Source organism: Thermothelomyces heterothallicus (genome assembly GCF_042370625.1).
Source record: "Thermothelomyces heterothallicus CBS 202.75 unplaced genomic scaffold P884_scaffold_23, whole genome shotgun sequence".
In the NCBI taxonomy this organism is placed as follows: Eukaryota; Fungi; Ascomycota; class Sordariomycetes; order Sordariales; family Chaetomiaceae; genus Thermothelomyces; species Thermothelomyces heterothallicus.
The window spans coordinates 203,765-218,454 of record NW_027192584.1 but is presented as its reverse complement, the minus strand read 5'-3'; the positions used below and the strand labels follow the sequence as shown (position 1 = coordinate 218,454).

Sequence of the window (14,690 nt, the reverse complement as noted above, 5' to 3'; positions counted from 1 at the left end):
CGCATATCTTGGCGTACATATGAAATACAGTACCTGGTTTAAGTATATAATTACTACCTTAAATAATAATCAGTTGGTCGGGGCAGTCGGACTAACACATCGAGTGGCCTTTCTGTTCTCCCGATGAGTTGCCTAATAATTGCAAGGATTGCAAGTTCACTGATCTGATATCCACCGACATACACGACACAAGGTACCGGGGAAACTAGCCAATCGAACCAAAACTCTAAAAAATTCAATTGAGGACCGTACTGCCGGTAGAAACAGGCAGAATGCTATTTTTCCCCATCACTTTCACCACTGACTTCCCCAAGTTCCATGACTCATGTATAACCATGTCCCTCGCCGAACTCGACAGCGGCAAGCCATTACCGAACCATATGTGCCTCTCCCAAACGCAGGAATGTATCCCAGCTTCTTCCAAGCTGAAACGAGCATAAGGAGGGCTGAAAATTTTTTAAGACAACCAAATAGAGCGCCAGTGACCAATGCTGCTAGAAAAAAAAAAGAAGAGAAATCTATGCCAGTAAAGGAAGAGCCATCCGAAAACCAAGTTCGTTTAAAGAACCGGCCCGGCCTTGATGACATCCTCGGTCGCCTCGCTCTCGTACTTCTTGAAGTTCTCCAAGAAGAGCGCGCCAAGCTTCCTGACCTCGGCATTGAAGCTGTCGGCCCCCGCGGTCCAGGCCTTCTTGGGGTTGAGGAGATCGGACGGGACATTAGGGCACGACTTGGGCACCTGGAGGTTGAACACCTCGTAGTTCTCGTACTCCACCTTGGCGAGCTCGCCGCTGTGGATGGCGTCGAGGATGGCACGCGTGTACTTGAGCGGGCAGCGCTTGCCGCCCTGGGCGAAGCCGGCGCCGACCCAGCCGGTGTTGAGCAGCCAGGCGTTGGCGTTGTGCTTCTCAATCTTCTCGGCCAGCATCTTGGCGTAGCGCATCGGGTGCAGCGCGAGGAAGGGCTGCGCGAAGCAAGACGAGAAGGTCGCCTGCGGCTCGAGCACGCCGTCCTCGGTACCGGCCATCTTGGAGGTGTAGCCGCTGATGAAGTGGAACATGGTTTGAGCGCTGTTGAGCTTAGAGATGGGGGGGAGGACGCCCCTAGCGTCGCAGGTGAGCAGGATGATGTTGGACGGGTGATTGTTGGACAGGCAGGGGATCTTGGCGTTGCTGATATACTCGATCGGATAGGCGCAGCGCGTGTTCTCGGTCAGGGTCGAGTCGTCGTAGTCAACCTCGCGCGTCTCCTGGTCAAAGACGACGTTCTCCAGAACGGAGCCGAAGCGGATGGCGTTGTAGATATCGGGCTCCTTCTCGGCCGAGAGGCCGATCGTCTTGGCGTAGCAGCCGCCTTCGATGTTGAAGATGCCGCGATCGCTCCAGCAGTGCTCGTCGTCGCCGATCAGCCGCCGGTTGGGGTCGGCCGACAGGGTGGTCTTGCCAGTGCCGGACAGACCGAAGAAGAGGGTGACGTCGCCGTCCTTTCCCTCGTTGGCGGACGAGTGCAGAGTCAAGATGTTGTGCTTGATGGGACCCTCGTAGAACATGACGGTGAAGATGCCCTTCTTCATCTCGCCGGCGTACTCGGTACCCAAGATGACCATCTCCTTCTCGGCAAAGTTGATAGCAACCGACGTGGCTGAGGTCATGCCGTGGGTGTAGCGGTTGGCGGGGAAACGCCCGGCATTGTAGATTGTGTAATCGGGGTGGAAATGCTCGAGCTCCTCCCGTGACGGGCGGATGAGCATGTTGCGCATGAAGAGGGCGTGGTAGGCGCGCGCGCAGACGACGCGCACCTTGATGCGGTACTTCTCATCCCAGCCGGCATATCCGTCAATGACGTAGATGCGACTCCGGGTGTTGAGATAATCGACGGCACGCTCACGGTTGATCTTCCAGACCTATAACGCGACGCCATTTGTGGTTAGCGAAACCGGTTCACGATCGAGAATGGCATGTGATTGGTAGGGTGGGCATTTTGCGGGGGCGGAACGAGATGATCGGCTATTGGGGGAAGTGGAGACCCAATTGGGACGAGGGGAAGCAGGGTATGACGACAGCGAACGAAGGTGGGGGATCCGCGGCAGGCCGCGGCAAAAAGCACGACTCAAACGATGATGTCGCCACACATCGCAGCCGGCTATCGCAGCATCCGGCTGTCCGATCGCTCGCGCGATGTGCGCAACGCCAAGGACAAATGACGTCCATTCGAAATTGGGCCAGATTTTGGCCGCAATTGAGAGCAACGACATATAGTCGGCCTGACAAAACTGCGCTCGATGCAACTCGGGACCAGGAACGGGGCCGAAGCGTTCAACGGGTATAGTCGGGCCGAGGGTTGGGACTCTTGGGAAAGGAAAGTGACAGGAGCTGCTGCTGTCTTACCTCTGGGTCCATGGGCTTGTTGACAGGTCCCCACCTATCGAAGAATCGTCAGCAGGCTGTTTGACAGTGCGATTCTGCTACCGCTCGGTAAAAAGGCAAAGGTAGGTCGGGGGCAAAGAAGAGCACATACCAGATGTCCTTTTCTGATGTGGGCTCCTTGACAATGCGCTTGTCCTGCGGTGACCGGCCGGTCTTCTTGCCGGAGTAAGCAGTCAAGGCACCGGATGACGTGATGGCAGTGCCTGTCTCGTATACGAGTGCATCTTCGTAGAGAGCGGCGACTGAAGGGTTTGGGATCTGGTGAAAGATACCGTCAGTGGTTTGAACCAAGAGAACGAGGGCATAGTCGAAGGAACTCACGATTTCGACTCTGGTGTAGTCGATGTGAGCTTTCTCGTGGAGTTCCTCCTCTGCGTCACGTGTTAGAAGGGCAATTCCGAGAGCCGCCATCGACGTCGAAACGTCTCGGTGATGCTTTCACAGTCCATACCTAGCTCAGTCTTAGGGTGGGGCCTGCATCACTTCCAGTTAGAACATGTATCAAGAACGGAGGGTCGTGAGGGCACTAACGCAATGCCACCAGGATGGAGGCCGGTCTTGTTGACGGTGTTGACCACTGTTGAGGTGAAGCCCCAGTGTCAGCGACGGACGACGAAGGATTGGAAGCATACTTGGCCACCGGGACGACTCACTGTTGGCGGCGACGGCGAAGGCGGGAGATCTGTTACTAAGAAGCTTGGTACGAGGACCTTTGACGGAGGGATCAGTGTAGGGAGAGTCGGTTCTGGCGACGGGGCCGTTCATGGTTCTTAAGTGCTTTCTGCTGAGCTCGAGTTCGGGTGGCTTCGTAGCGGGTGTCGACAGGGGCGGCGGATATTGACTCCAGTTCGGCAGTGTGGGCTTACGGCAAATCCACTTCCTGCTGGGAATGACAGGGGATACAAAGCTTCGGGATGTCAAAGTGCTGATAGCAGAAGATAGACCGTCCTGCTGCACCCGAGGTCGAGGAGCGAGAGAATATAAAGCCGTGGGGCCATGAGCGAAGTCACGTCCAATGACGAGTGACGACAGCATTCCACGGGGAACTGAACGTGCGCCAGGCCGGAACGGAGCCCGGATACCGGTGGATGACGAGTCGGGCGGGAGGTGATTGGGCGGCGGGGGCACGAATTGTTTCCGGAGCTCGTTAACGGCACCCCTGTCACCGTTCGGGAAGGACCACGGCGGCGCCCCAGTCTCTTAGGTCGGTTACGGACTGGCTAGGCGGCGGCGATAACGCGATCACACGGTCTCTGGATGGAATTGATCTTGGGGTGTGCGTCGAATGCGACAAAACTCGAGCCGTCGTCGTCCCGCCGCGCAGTGGGTTGCCCTTAGGTCTGACATACGCTCGGTTGGGCGCCGTGTTTGGATGGTGCACAGACGGAAAGGCTGACCGCCGTACATAGGTACGTAGGTACCTACACAATCATTGTTGTCATTAACCTTCCTGGTTTCGCTTCACCGTTCGAGCCTTCTATTCGGGTGCTGCTTCCGTTACCCAAACCCGTTTCGGCAGCCACAGCTGGAGCTCTGCCCAGCATGGATCAAGGCCTGCCTTGTAAGTTGCACACAAAGCGTGCTTACGATGCAATCAATGTGCCCTGCCATTGCCATGGGTTTTCGTCCCTCCTTCCCGTATCTCCAACCCGTCCTCATTTGCTCGATGCAGTGGCCGGCCGGGAAAAGCAGGGACAATCTGAGATGTTGGTTTCAGCGACCCGATTGGGAAGTGGAGCTACCCCGGCAACAGCAACGATAACGTCTAGGCCTCGACTTGAGAGGCTGAGAGAGCCACATGACCCATTGCACTAAGGATCCTGTCATAGGTTGATCATGGCACGGTTCGTTTACCTGTGTATCCCATGTAGTCGTGTACAAGGCCGGTATTGTCCATTTACGGTTATTAGGATTTGCTTCGGCCTCTATTAGTGTCGGAGGACTTCTGATCAGGAAGGAGCGTGCTCCTTTCACCGAGCTTGGCTGATGTTCGAGGGGCTTAAGCTCGGGCCTTTGCGATTGGACGATGATCCTGCAGGGCTCCTGCGGCATCAAGTCCGCTGGAACAAAAATATCCCAGACACCGAAGGGCAATTATCCTGTATCGCTTCGGCGCCAAGAGAGCGTGACGGGCGTGACCGGGCCCCAAGGTGCCCAAGCAAACCGGGGCCTCGGGGCTGCCCAGATCTTGGCGACTTTTTGAGGCTGCCCAGGGCCTTGGCGACCCTGTTCTCCCGTTTTCGACGAGACAAAGTTTTACCCCGCAATGATGAAAACTCTCCCCGGCGGGTGACATGCTCTGATCGCCGCTAGCCAAAAGCCGGTGGCCCAGATTCTCCTTTCCCCGCGAATCAACCGCATAGGTACGTATGTACGGACTACTCACTCAGTACACGACGTATTCATCCTCTCAGGAACCGTCGCCAAATGCCGGGCCACGGGGCGCGCCTTGAAACATTGGGACGGCCAGGCACCCTGAAAAGGATGCCTCCCGTGCCTCAACTCCAACGGCAATTGCAGCCAGGCAACAGACAGCGACCTCTCTCAACTTCAAGGAGCAGCCCCGCCATCTTCTAACCAAGCCCCACCAGCAGCCGCCTTGGGAGCGAATGCAATTCTCGTTGCCGACGGCATTCCGTCATAGGCCAGCGGGGAAGCCGCAAAATGACTATGCACCAACAGTCACTCCGACATTGCCCGATCTCAGGACTGAAAGACGTCGAAACCTCGCCCAAGATCCATTCAGAGTTACAACGAACAGGGAAGTGGATGCGACGTTCCAGAATTACCACAGGACTTGACCGTGCGCGTCTCTAATCCGTACACCAACACAAGGAATCCCCCTCACAGGAACGGCCAGAACCTACGGCATTCCTCGCCCCACCCACGCGTTAGGGAGTGACATCAGTTTTGGGGCGTTGTACATGGGTCTTTACGTAACCCGGCAGCAGCATGGCCTTGCCGGCCGCTGGGCCGGGTTCTTCGAAGAGTTCCACATGTGATTGCCCCAGATCCGTATACAATGATTGGCTGGCGGAGTTGAGCACGGCAATGCTCGGTGCAAGTTCCAGCTCCTCAAACTCAGCAGTGTCACGCGGACACAAAAGGGAGAAACTAGTGTACACAGGGGGAAGGCAAAGCTCATTTTGGGAAGTCTCGATATTTAGGAAAAAAAAAAGTGACAAGAGTCAGTTCGGTCCAGAAAGGGCGTGTCGGATCACGAAAGGCCAGAGACTGTTGCAGCCGAAAGGACTTTAGCTGGTGCAGCCGAAAGGACTTGGCTGGTGCAACGGATCATTATTACGGGGGGAGCCCGCGTCTGAAATTCACCCCCGGGGGGTGCGGCACACAAGGTCGTCGTCTTCCGATTTCTTCCTTCCTCTGACCTCCCCTGACAGCAGAACCCGTCGCACATGGGAGGGCAGCACCCATGCAGCCCCGTTCTCCCGTTATTGAAAGGTAGCCCGTTGAGCCGGCAGTCCGTCTCGGTCCTAGTGTATTCCGTTGTGTGGATCGTTTTGGGGCATCTGCCGATCCCCCGACATCCGCCGACTCGGGGCATCTTGGCAGCGGCCCAACTTCACCGTGCGCTGGTGTGTTAGACCCGACGATGGCCGAGTTCTCCCATTCCAGAACTCTCGGCGCTGCAATTGTTTCTGAAATGGGTGATTTGGAGGCCTCTCGAGTCCGCGAAACGTGCTCGAGCCCTGCCCACCTCGTTGGCCCCCCATTCCCGATGCCTAAGCGACTGCGCTGGACTCAGCAGCCGTCGATTAAGGAGAGCACTCCCGAGACGGATACACAGTGGGGTGCTTCGGAAAGAACTGTATGGATGCGAGACCGACAGAGGGATTCGCAGGGCGATCTGCTGACGGACGGAAATGTCGATGAGTACGCGTTGGTACCAATAACTAGTTATATAACAAATGAAACCGAAATTGGTCGCTTCGGCAAGGCACGCCCAGACGGGACAGGCCGCACTCCTCCACCGACCCCAGATCCCGAGACACCTACACTAGGTCTAGTTATTCCGTATTCCGTAAAGGCAAGGCGGTTCTGGGCTCGCTTGGCGGGGCTGCCGGTCCACCATACAGCGTACACTATGCACCGTACTGTACATATATACATACATACATAACACAATCCACTAGACTCCGGCAGGTAGTATACTGTACATTCATGCATGCTCACACATACCCTGGACACTGAACGTACCCGGTAACTACGTACTCGCCGCGTCCGCCTGGAGCTTGCTTGTAGTCGCCGAGAGTCACCTCGCTCCAACAGGAAAACTGGTTCCGTCGTTAGCCCGAGCCTTCAGTTGCCGGTCGCTTCACGTCATTGGTCGTGACTTATTTCCGGTCTGGCAGAAGGGTCTTTTGCTCCGGGATGCCCTGCTAGACCGGTTCGACAGACGGTTCATCGTTCCCTAGCTTCCCACGAGACGGCTCGAGCCGCCGGTTCCAGCGTCTGTACACTACAACGTGACATGCGCGTGTTGCTTGCTGCCAGTTAGGCGCTTACTACCTATACTACCTATACTACCCACTCAGCCTCCCCCATCCTCAGCGAGTTGCCATTTCCTGACCACCCATCCGTTAGCATCTATCCCTCTCCCTCTCCAAACCCGGACGGGTGCAGCGTGTCCAAACCTGGCATTGCCTGGCCCGTGGAGGCCATGTGGGTGCGAACGCGGCTCATCGTCCCTAAAATCCCGCAGTCGCACGCAGAGCCTGAGCCGGATCACTCCCATTCGCCCTGGGTTGTTGAGAGAGACAGTTGGAGAATAGCTTCTCGCTTCCCGGCTGCTCAGGGGCAGGCAAATAGACCCAGCACAACCTTGGATGGGACATGGAAACGGGCCAGATCTCCCTTTCCCTTTCTTTCCCTCTTCTTACCTCCCCTCCCCCTCCCTTCCTCCGAGACCCGGCGATCTCTTGCCACTCTTTGATTCCCGCTGGATGCGCTCGGGGATCATGATATGATTATCCAGAGTAAAATGTTACTCTCTCTTTGCTGTTCGTCCAAGATGGGTGTCACCTGGACTTGGTGAGACATGTATTGAGACAACACGCAGCTGCGGAAAGCTTGTTTTTTTGTTCATTCTGCCCACCTTTCATGTCTCAGTTTTCTGCAGCTAGAGACTTACAACACGAAACGAAGAGCAGTGGAGCACTGTTGTTACGTTGCTAGAGGTGTTATTGGTTCATGGTAAAGATAATTACCTGAAGTACCTTTGCAACCAATAATTAATTAGCACCTCGCAGCCGACAATTATTAGTACGTGTAAACCGTAGAACATGGGAGCTGACCATTCGACTTACAACTAGTTGTGATGGATCCCAAAACGGAGAACCAGCCCCCGTGAGGCAACCTTCGAGAACTGTGGGCTGTATTTATATGAGGCACACTCGCAATGAACGAGCCTCCGCGATGCGGGTTAGATGGGGTCTACTCCTTATCAAGCTTGCTCAGTGCGCCCTATTAATTCAAATGTTGGGACGTGAACAAATGGGAAGCAAATTGATTATTCCGTATTATAAGGCAGAGAGATGATGCCACGGGCCGTGAACGTCACAAGGAACATCACCAACTCTCCTGACCTGGTAATTCAATAATCCGACAGGCTCGACGAACCTAGGAAAACACCGTGATCTAATATAAGCCCACTGTGGAACATAAAAGAACGCAGACCTACATCTATATCACGCGCCTCGCTATTATTTCAACACCTCATAATTAATAATCATCATGACTATCATTGCCGTCATGTGCTCCCACCTTCTTCTCACCACCATCCCCCATCCTCAACCCAGACAGGTAAGCCCCCTTCCATGGGCAGAGTGAGGCTCGGCTGGCTCCTCCTCTCGCCTTCCCAAGCGCCCTCCAGCCGCACCCCCGCCGCGACCAAGACGGTGGGGATGACCTGGACGGCGATGGCCTCGGCCATCTTGCGGCCCAGGCACGCCCTCGCCCCGCCGTAGAAGACAGGGAACTCGGCCGAGCTCTTGCTCAGCGTGAACTTTGTTGTCCGACGAGCCCTCCCCGCAGCTGCTACTTCTTCTTTGTCTCTCCCGATCTTCCGTTCCTGTTTTGTTTCTTCTTCTATTTTCTCTTCCTTCTCTACTACTTCGCCTTCTTTCGCATTTCCGTCTTCTCGGGTGAGGAAGCGTTCCGGGCGGAACTCGTCCGCGTCGGGGCCCCATGTCAGGCGCGAGCGATGCATCGCCCACAGGCACCAGACCAGCACCGAGTGCTTGGGCAGGAAGGTGCCGTCGGGCAGGGTGGTGTCGGCCTGGGCCTGGCGGATCTCGAAGGGGATGGGCGGGAAGAGGCGGAGGGCCTCGTAGAAGACGGCCGTCGTGTAGGGGAGCGCCGCGGGCGTGAAGAGGGTTGGATCCACTTCCGGTTTCGGCGCGGATGCTGATGTGGGAGGAGAACTAGTTGGATGTGGCGGGCCCTCCTCCGCCTCGGCGGCGGCATGTTGAGACAGGAGATCTTGGACTTCCTGCCGGATCTGGGACACGGCTGACGGATGCTGGAGGAGGAGATAGAAGGTCCAGGTGAGGGCTTGGCCTGTGGTGTCCCGGCCGGCGGAGAGGTAGGTCAGGGCGGCGTCGGCGACGATCTGCTCGTCGCCGAGCGCTTCGAGGAGCGACTGGATCAGGGAGCCTGAGATCTGGTCGAGCTTGCTGTCCCCGTCGGGAGAGTCGGCGGTTTTTTCTCTCTTGGATTTCAACTCATTTCGGTCCCGTACCGCACTCGTGACGATGCGACGGCCAAACTCTTTGACCACTCTTATCGACTTGCGCATCTCGGACCCGGAAAAGAGCTCCTTGATGGGCCATAGGGGATTTTGGAATCGCTCTGCCGTGGCACCGGAAGCGTAGTCGAAGCACTTGGAAAAGTCATCGTCGGCGTGCATCTCCATCTGCAGTTTGGTCAGCGAGAATAATACCTTTGCCTACGAACGGGAGGGATTTGGTCGCACGTTGTAGGCCATCTTGCCCATCAGTTTGGTGGTAATCTCGTGGAAGACATGCTGTAAGTCTACAGGATCCTTGCCGACGTTGGATCGCAGGTGCCTGACCGCCTCTGCCAGGTACTGAGGAAGCGCGACTTCGGTGAGCACCCTCAGGTTGGCGGTGTTGAGGAAAGCAGAGCCTGCTTTTCGCTGCAGCTTCCATAAATCTCCATCGGCATTGATGATGCCGTTTCCTATCTGGTGTCAGAGCGGTTCCAGGCACTGACGAGGCTGGGAAGGGGCCGACCGAACAAGTCCCACGAGCGCCGCTTCACAAAATCGCCCTTGGTGAACAGCCCCTCGTTCTTGAAGACGAAATCGAGGTTCCGAGGGTCATGTATGAGCACTCCCGGAGGCAGGGTTGGTACGTGCAGAGCGACGGTCTCGTAACCGAACTGGCGCTGGCATCTGTCGAACCAGCCGAACAGCTCCCAGCGGGACTGGAGGAACTTGAGGCCGTTCCCGAGCAACGGGAGAGTGTCTGGGGGGTTTCTGGGGCTGCTCAGCAGGAGATTCAGAGGTGATCAGGAACATGCGGTAGTTATGCTGCTCCTTACCTCAATGGTTTCCCGTTTCTTCTGATGGATCTGCGGGAAGCGGATACGGCGCGAACGAGAATGGCCAGGACTGCGGCAGCAAGGATGTAATGCCCATACTCGACGAGCAGCCCCATGGCGTTGGGTGGATTGGGGTTGCCCAAAAATGAGGGTGAGGCTGCCGGAAGTGCTGGGATTCGATCTGTTGGCCGCAGAAGCGAGCATGTCGGGGAGAGTTCGTACGTAGCGGTAATGTAGAGGAACCCTGGAAGAGATGGCGACGGACTCCGTGGTGTATGAAGGCTCGGCTGTGACGTTTAGGATGAAGGGCACCCTGGCGCAGATCGACGAGCCCCTGCAAGGCACCTTAGGCGAGCCAATCGCTGCTTCGGTTTCTGTGCTTTCTGGCAGGCGACGTTTGATGCGTGAATGAAAAATGAAACCGCATGAGGTGTCTTCATTCCCCTGGAACAGTGAGCGCTAACTAACCCAATCGGTCATCTATTGCGATATACACTATACACTAAGGTAGTTACCTACCATGTCCGCACCCTTAAAGTGTCCGTAGGGAGGTACAGTACGGAGTACTGTAAGTTCTTACGCACTACGCTACCCTGCTGGCGCGGGCCTGAAACCTGGCAAACAGACCCAACTCGAGCGCCAAGCTGCACTAAAAGCGGGATGCTGTCATGATCTCAGCTCGGATTCGCAACCCCATAGTTATACTTCTACAGCAAACGCTACAACACACCTATGTACAACGTCATCTCATGCAGCAACACAGCCCGAAGACGTTGAAACACAGATCGATCTAGGTCACCACAATCCGAAGCACCAACCCACAATTCGCGAATATTCAAATTAATCATACCCAAGTGTCGCACACACCAGCGACTCAAACTCGCAAACCGCAATGGCGCATCTCGTACCGCGGATGCATGTCTTTGAGATTGCGGATTCTCCATGGTGAGAGAGCTCCAACAAGATTCTATCCTCAGTCCCAGAGTCGCCGTCTCATACGATCGAAAACAACAACAAACAGGTTCCCCAGTTTCCTCCGCGCCTATATGCAAGCCGCACTCACCGCGGCATGGACAACACACGTACGCAGGCTCGCCCCTTGCAGTCTTATCTTATCCGTCTTGTAGTACTGAAGAAAGAGAAATACAAACCACCAGATCCCATTCCTGCAAACCTCCTCTCCAGCCCAGCTCGTCGCCCGCCTCCTGCGCACCCACCTCTCGCCAGGCCTCCACTCCTACACCTTCATCGACTTTTGCGCCGGCGGCGGCGGCCCCACGCCCTCCATCGAGCGCCACTTGAACGGTCCCATCACCTCCCACCAGGGACCCGCAGAGAGCGGCGGGGCGGCGAGTGACGAACAAGTGAGTAGACGAGGAGGAGAAGGAGGAGGAGGAGGCCAGGAAGAGCGCGAGGAAGAAGAGAAACAGCCCCTCCAATTCGTCCTCACCGACCTGCACCCGCACGTCGACCTCTGGGCCAAGGCCGCTGCCCGGTCCCCCAACCTCTCGTACGTCCCCAACCCCGTCGATGCGGCGAGCGTGCCGCGGGACTTGGTGCGGCGCTACCGCGGGCCCGAGGGCACCAAGAAGGTGTTCCGGCTCTTCAACTTGGCCTTCCATCACTTTGACGATGCCCTTGCCCGGAGGATCCTCAGGGATACTGTTGAGGGGGGCGGGGACGGATTCGGGTGAGTCGTTTTCGCTTCTTCCTTTCTTTCCCTTTTTTTCCCTCCTATATTCTTCTTTCCCTCGTTCCCCCCCCGGCCCGCCTCTCCCTTCTCCCCCCTTACCATATGGCCTGGGAACAAACGTGAGGCTGACGACAAGACGCGGAAACAGCATCTTCGAGCTGCAGGACCGCGGGATGGCGGGTTTCCTCTCGTGCTGTCTGTTCGGCATCGGGACGCTGATCATGGCACCGTACTACGCGGTTCTCTGGGGGGCGCCGCTGGCGTTGCTTTTCACCTATGTGCTGCCCGTCCTGCCGGCCGTGTTGGTGTTTGACGGGTGGATGTCGTGTCTGCGGACGCGGACGTCGGATGAGGTCGAGGCGCTGCTCCGGACTTGCGGCGCCGAGGGTGGCGAGGCTGAAATCGCGAAATGGGAGGTCAAGAGCGGCAGCGAGATGTTCATGTGGCCCGTCGGCCGAGTGAACTGGATCATCTGTGTCAAGAGGTAAGAGAGGACGGCGCAGCAGAAAGCGCGGGAGTGGGTGTTGTGGTGGTTAGCGAGTATATTGCTAGATGCCAAAATGCCCATGCTCTTTCAGTGGTGCTGTATATCGTAACCCAGAATTCGAAGCTCCCTCTCTTGATCGTGCCTCTCTTGGACCGCGCGTCCGCCCCCGCCCCCTGATCCAACAGCGGAACCATTCTCAACAACACAAACCGCCTGGGTATCAAGCTCGTCACCACCCCAGAAGAAACGCGAACCCCTCAGGCTCAGCACTCCCCTCCCTCCCTTTCTTCCTCTCCCCCTTACTTCTTGGACATCATCAACCTTAAAAACTCGTCCTCGTCCACCCCGCCTTTCCCGGACGCGTCAAACTCCTCAATCATGGCCACGATATCCGCATCGGGTATGTTGTTGCCGACCTGCTTGCTGACCTTGCGCAGGTCGTCCTGCGTGATCATGCCCTTGCCGTCCGTGTCGAAGAGCCGGAACGCCCGCCGCAGCTCCTCGCGCGGGTCGCGCGCCCGGATCAGCGTCCCCGCGATCGCCTGCGCCGTCGGCAGGTTGAAGAGGCGGTACACGGGCGCGCACTCCTGGTCGTGCGGCCAGTTGGCCGGCTTCTGCCCGTGCCGGATCAGCAGGTCGTACGTCTGCGGCTTGGGCAGCTCGAACCCGAGCGCGCGCAGCACGAACCGGAATTCCTCGTACGAGAGGAGGCCGTCCTTGTTGGAGTCGAAGAGGTCAAACTGGATGGAGCAAGCATTGTTAGAGACCTGGCGGGGATACGGGAACGGACGGCTTTGTCATGCGCAATGCTCCTGGCTCTTGGGGAGAGACCTACCGCCTCGTTGATACGTGTCTTTTGTTCCTCGGCGAGTTTATTAAAATCTTCCCTTGCTGGAATGGTGTATTGTATTCCGCGGCCTGCAGACGCCATTGTGTGTTCTCTCTTTTGCGGTTAAGACTTGCTACAATCAGCGCGCGAGCGCAGAGGCTCGACGGGGATGACCGGTCGGTGATGCGATACGATCAGGAGCAGTCGGTAAACATAAACCAGATTCAATTAAAAAAAAACCGTACGCGACGAGGCAGGTATGCGGTCTGGGGGGCTATTCGAAGAGAAACTCGCAGAAAAATCGATACGGTTGATACTGTAAAACGCCGTTGCGCATTGTTGAGCCGTTGGATGTTTCGGCGGCTGGGTTGCGTGCGTAGGCCCCTCCACCTCCCGGATTCAAGAGTTTCAGAGCATCGACGCCCGACTAAAAGATACGATCGCGTCTGACCCTTGTCCACTTTACGCGACTGACCTCGTTCGCGGCGGGCCCAGGCCGTCTCTGGAAGTAAGAGTGGGGACCCATTGGAACTCGGGCTTTCGACCCACTAAATTTTTCAGGTTGGGGGGGGGGGGACCTTCAACCTTGTGCAACCGCAAAACCACCGTTGTTAAAGTGGTTTTCCGCCGAATTACCACAACCCTCCACTGCCATTGATTCCACAAAATCACAAACAAAGCGATAGAAGAAGAAGAAGAAGAAGAAGAAGAAGAAGAAGAAGAAGAAGAAGAAGAAGAAGAAGAGTAGAGCAGAAAAATGCCCAAGCGTAAGCGCGACGACGTCCCTCTGGACGCCCTCGTCCCCCGACTCCGCACCGACATCTTCCACGCGCTCAAACAGGCCAAGGGCTTCGAGCGCCAGAGGCAATCCAAGCGCCTCGCCGACCCGAAGACGCCCCCTGAGAAGAAGGCTCGCATCGAGAACGAGATTGTGGTCCTCAAATCCCTCGACTTGCATCACACGGCCCACGCGCACCTCTGCACGTCTTTGCTCAAGATCAAGGCCATCGCCGAGCACTCGGACAGGCTGCCGGAGGAGATTCGGGCGGGTGTGCCCAAGCCGGACGTGACCGAGGAGGAGAGGGTCGCGCTGCACAACGTCACCAGCTCCCTGTATAACCGGGTCGAGGTGAAGCGGGTGGTCGAGAAGGCCATTGAGGCCGTCTGTAGAGGCATCGGGGTGCCCGTACCGGAGAAGAAGGGGAAGGGGAAGAAGGGGAAGGAAGAGAAAATGGAAGACAAGACCGACGGGACTAGGACTGATGGTGCGGTAAAGAAGAAGGAGAAAAAGAAGGCTGAACAACCCGGGGAGAGGGAAGAGCGCGAAGAACGGGACAAGCAGTCGGGAAAGACAGAAAAGGAAAAGGGTCAGAAGAAGGCTGATGGAGTTTATCAGGCCGGCGACGATGACGTGGACGAGGAGGAGGAAGAGAAGGCGGTCTCTCAGCTGGACAAGATGCTAGGCTTGGACTCTGGCGAGGAGAGCGGTGACGAAGAGGAAGATGATGTGCTGGTGAAAGGCCGGACGAGAAAACCGTCTGGCAAAGAGGTCGATCCGATGGAGATCACAACCGACGAGGACGGCAGCGACGGCAGCGACGGCAGCGACGGCAGCGACGGCAGCGACGGCAGCGACGGCAGCGACGGCAGCGACGGCAGCGACGGCAGCGACGG

The 14,690-nt window shown here is 56.8% G+C and overlaps 6 protein-coding genes across 6 annotated transcripts; 2 read left to right on the top strand and 4 right to left on the bottom strand.

The window, feature by feature from the left end:
• Positions 1 to 559: 559 nt before the first annotated feature.
• P884DRAFT_207499 (phosphoenolpyruvate carboxykinase-domain-containing protein) lies at positions 560 to 3,191 on the bottom strand (the record flags this gene model as incomplete). Its single annotated transcript, XM_069438794.1, has 7 exons — positions 560 to 1,903; positions 2,388 to 2,421; positions 2,518 to 2,684; positions 2,748 to 2,797; positions 2,878 to 2,900; positions 2,958 to 3,003; positions 3,080 to 3,191. 7 exons carry the CDS (start codon positions 3,189 to 3,191, stop codon positions 560 to 562), a joined length of 1,776 nt encoding a protein of 591 aa, XP_069295203.1.
• A 2,244-nt stretch (positions 3,192 to 5,435) lies between these two features.
• P884DRAFT_62209 (uncharacterized protein) lies at positions 5,436 to 6,087 on the bottom strand. Its single transcript, XM_069445992.1, has one exon. The coding sequence runs from the start codon at positions 5,986 to 5,988 to the stop codon at positions 5,644 to 5,646; it is 345 nt and encodes a 114-aa protein (XP_069295202.1). The 5' UTR covers positions 5,989 to 6,087; the 3' UTR covers positions 5,436 to 5,643.
• Positions 6,037 to 6,521, top strand: P884DRAFT_313414 (uncharacterized protein; the record flags this gene model as incomplete). Its single annotated transcript, XM_069445228.1, has 1 exon — positions 6,037 to 6,521. A coding segment is annotated over one exon (485 nt), but the record flags the coding sequence as incomplete, so codon positions are not given.
• Positions 6,522 to 8,137: 1,616 nt separating this feature from the next.
• P884DRAFT_262908 (cytochrome P450) lies at positions 8,138 to 10,266 on the bottom strand. The gene is made up of 4 exons (XM_069441702.1): positions 10,008 to 10,266; positions 9,698 to 9,942; positions 9,418 to 9,644; positions 8,138 to 9,357 (listed from the first exon to the last, which is right to left on the bottom strand). Exons 1-4 carry the CDS (start codon positions 10,121 to 10,123, stop codon positions 8,215 to 8,217), a joined length of 1,731 nt encoding a protein of 576 aa, XP_069295200.1. The 5' UTR covers positions 10,124 to 10,266; the 3' UTR covers positions 8,138 to 8,214.
• Positions 10,267 to 11,053: 787 nt separating this feature from the next.
• P884DRAFT_279663 (uncharacterized protein) lies at positions 11,054 to 12,188 on the top strand (the record flags this gene model as incomplete). Its single annotated transcript, XM_069443340.1, has 3 exons — positions 11,054 to 11,089; positions 11,165 to 11,697; positions 11,849 to 12,188. The coding sequence occupies 3 exons, from the start codon at positions 11,054 to 11,056 to the stop codon at positions 12,186 to 12,188; spliced, it is 909 nt and encodes a 302-aa protein (XP_069295199.1).
• Positions 12,189 to 12,486: 298 nt separating this feature from the next.
• P884DRAFT_279662 (uncharacterized protein) lies at positions 12,487 to 13,118 on the bottom strand (the record flags this gene model as incomplete). The annotated part of the gene is made up of 2 exons (XM_069443339.1): positions 12,487 to 12,927; positions 13,023 to 13,118. 2 exons carry the CDS (start codon positions 13,116 to 13,118, stop codon positions 12,487 to 12,489), a joined length of 537 nt encoding a protein of 178 aa, XP_069295198.1.
• Positions 13,119 to 14,690: the final 1,572 nt, after the last annotated feature.

What these genes read in the sequence shown, in the direction of transcription:
- P884DRAFT_62209 (XM_069445992.1), bottom strand. Translation starts at nt 5,988, where the DNA reads ATGCCCCGAGTCGGCGGATGTCGGGGGATCGGCAGATGCCCCAAAACG.
- P884DRAFT_262908 (XM_069441702.1), bottom strand. Translation starts at nt 10,123, where the DNA reads ATGGGGCTGCTCGTCGAGTATGGGCATTACATCCTTGCTGCCGCAGTC. An exon ending in AGAAACGGGAAACCATTGAG is followed by an intron (nt 9,943 to 10,007) that starts GTAAGGAGCAGC and finishes GAGCAGCCCCAG; the next exon opens with AAACCCCCCAGACACTCTCC. An exon ending in TGGGCAAGATGGCCTACAAC is followed by an intron (nt 9,358 to 9,417) that starts GTGCGACCAAAT and finishes ACCAAACTGCAG; the next exon opens with ATGGAGATGCACGCCGACGA.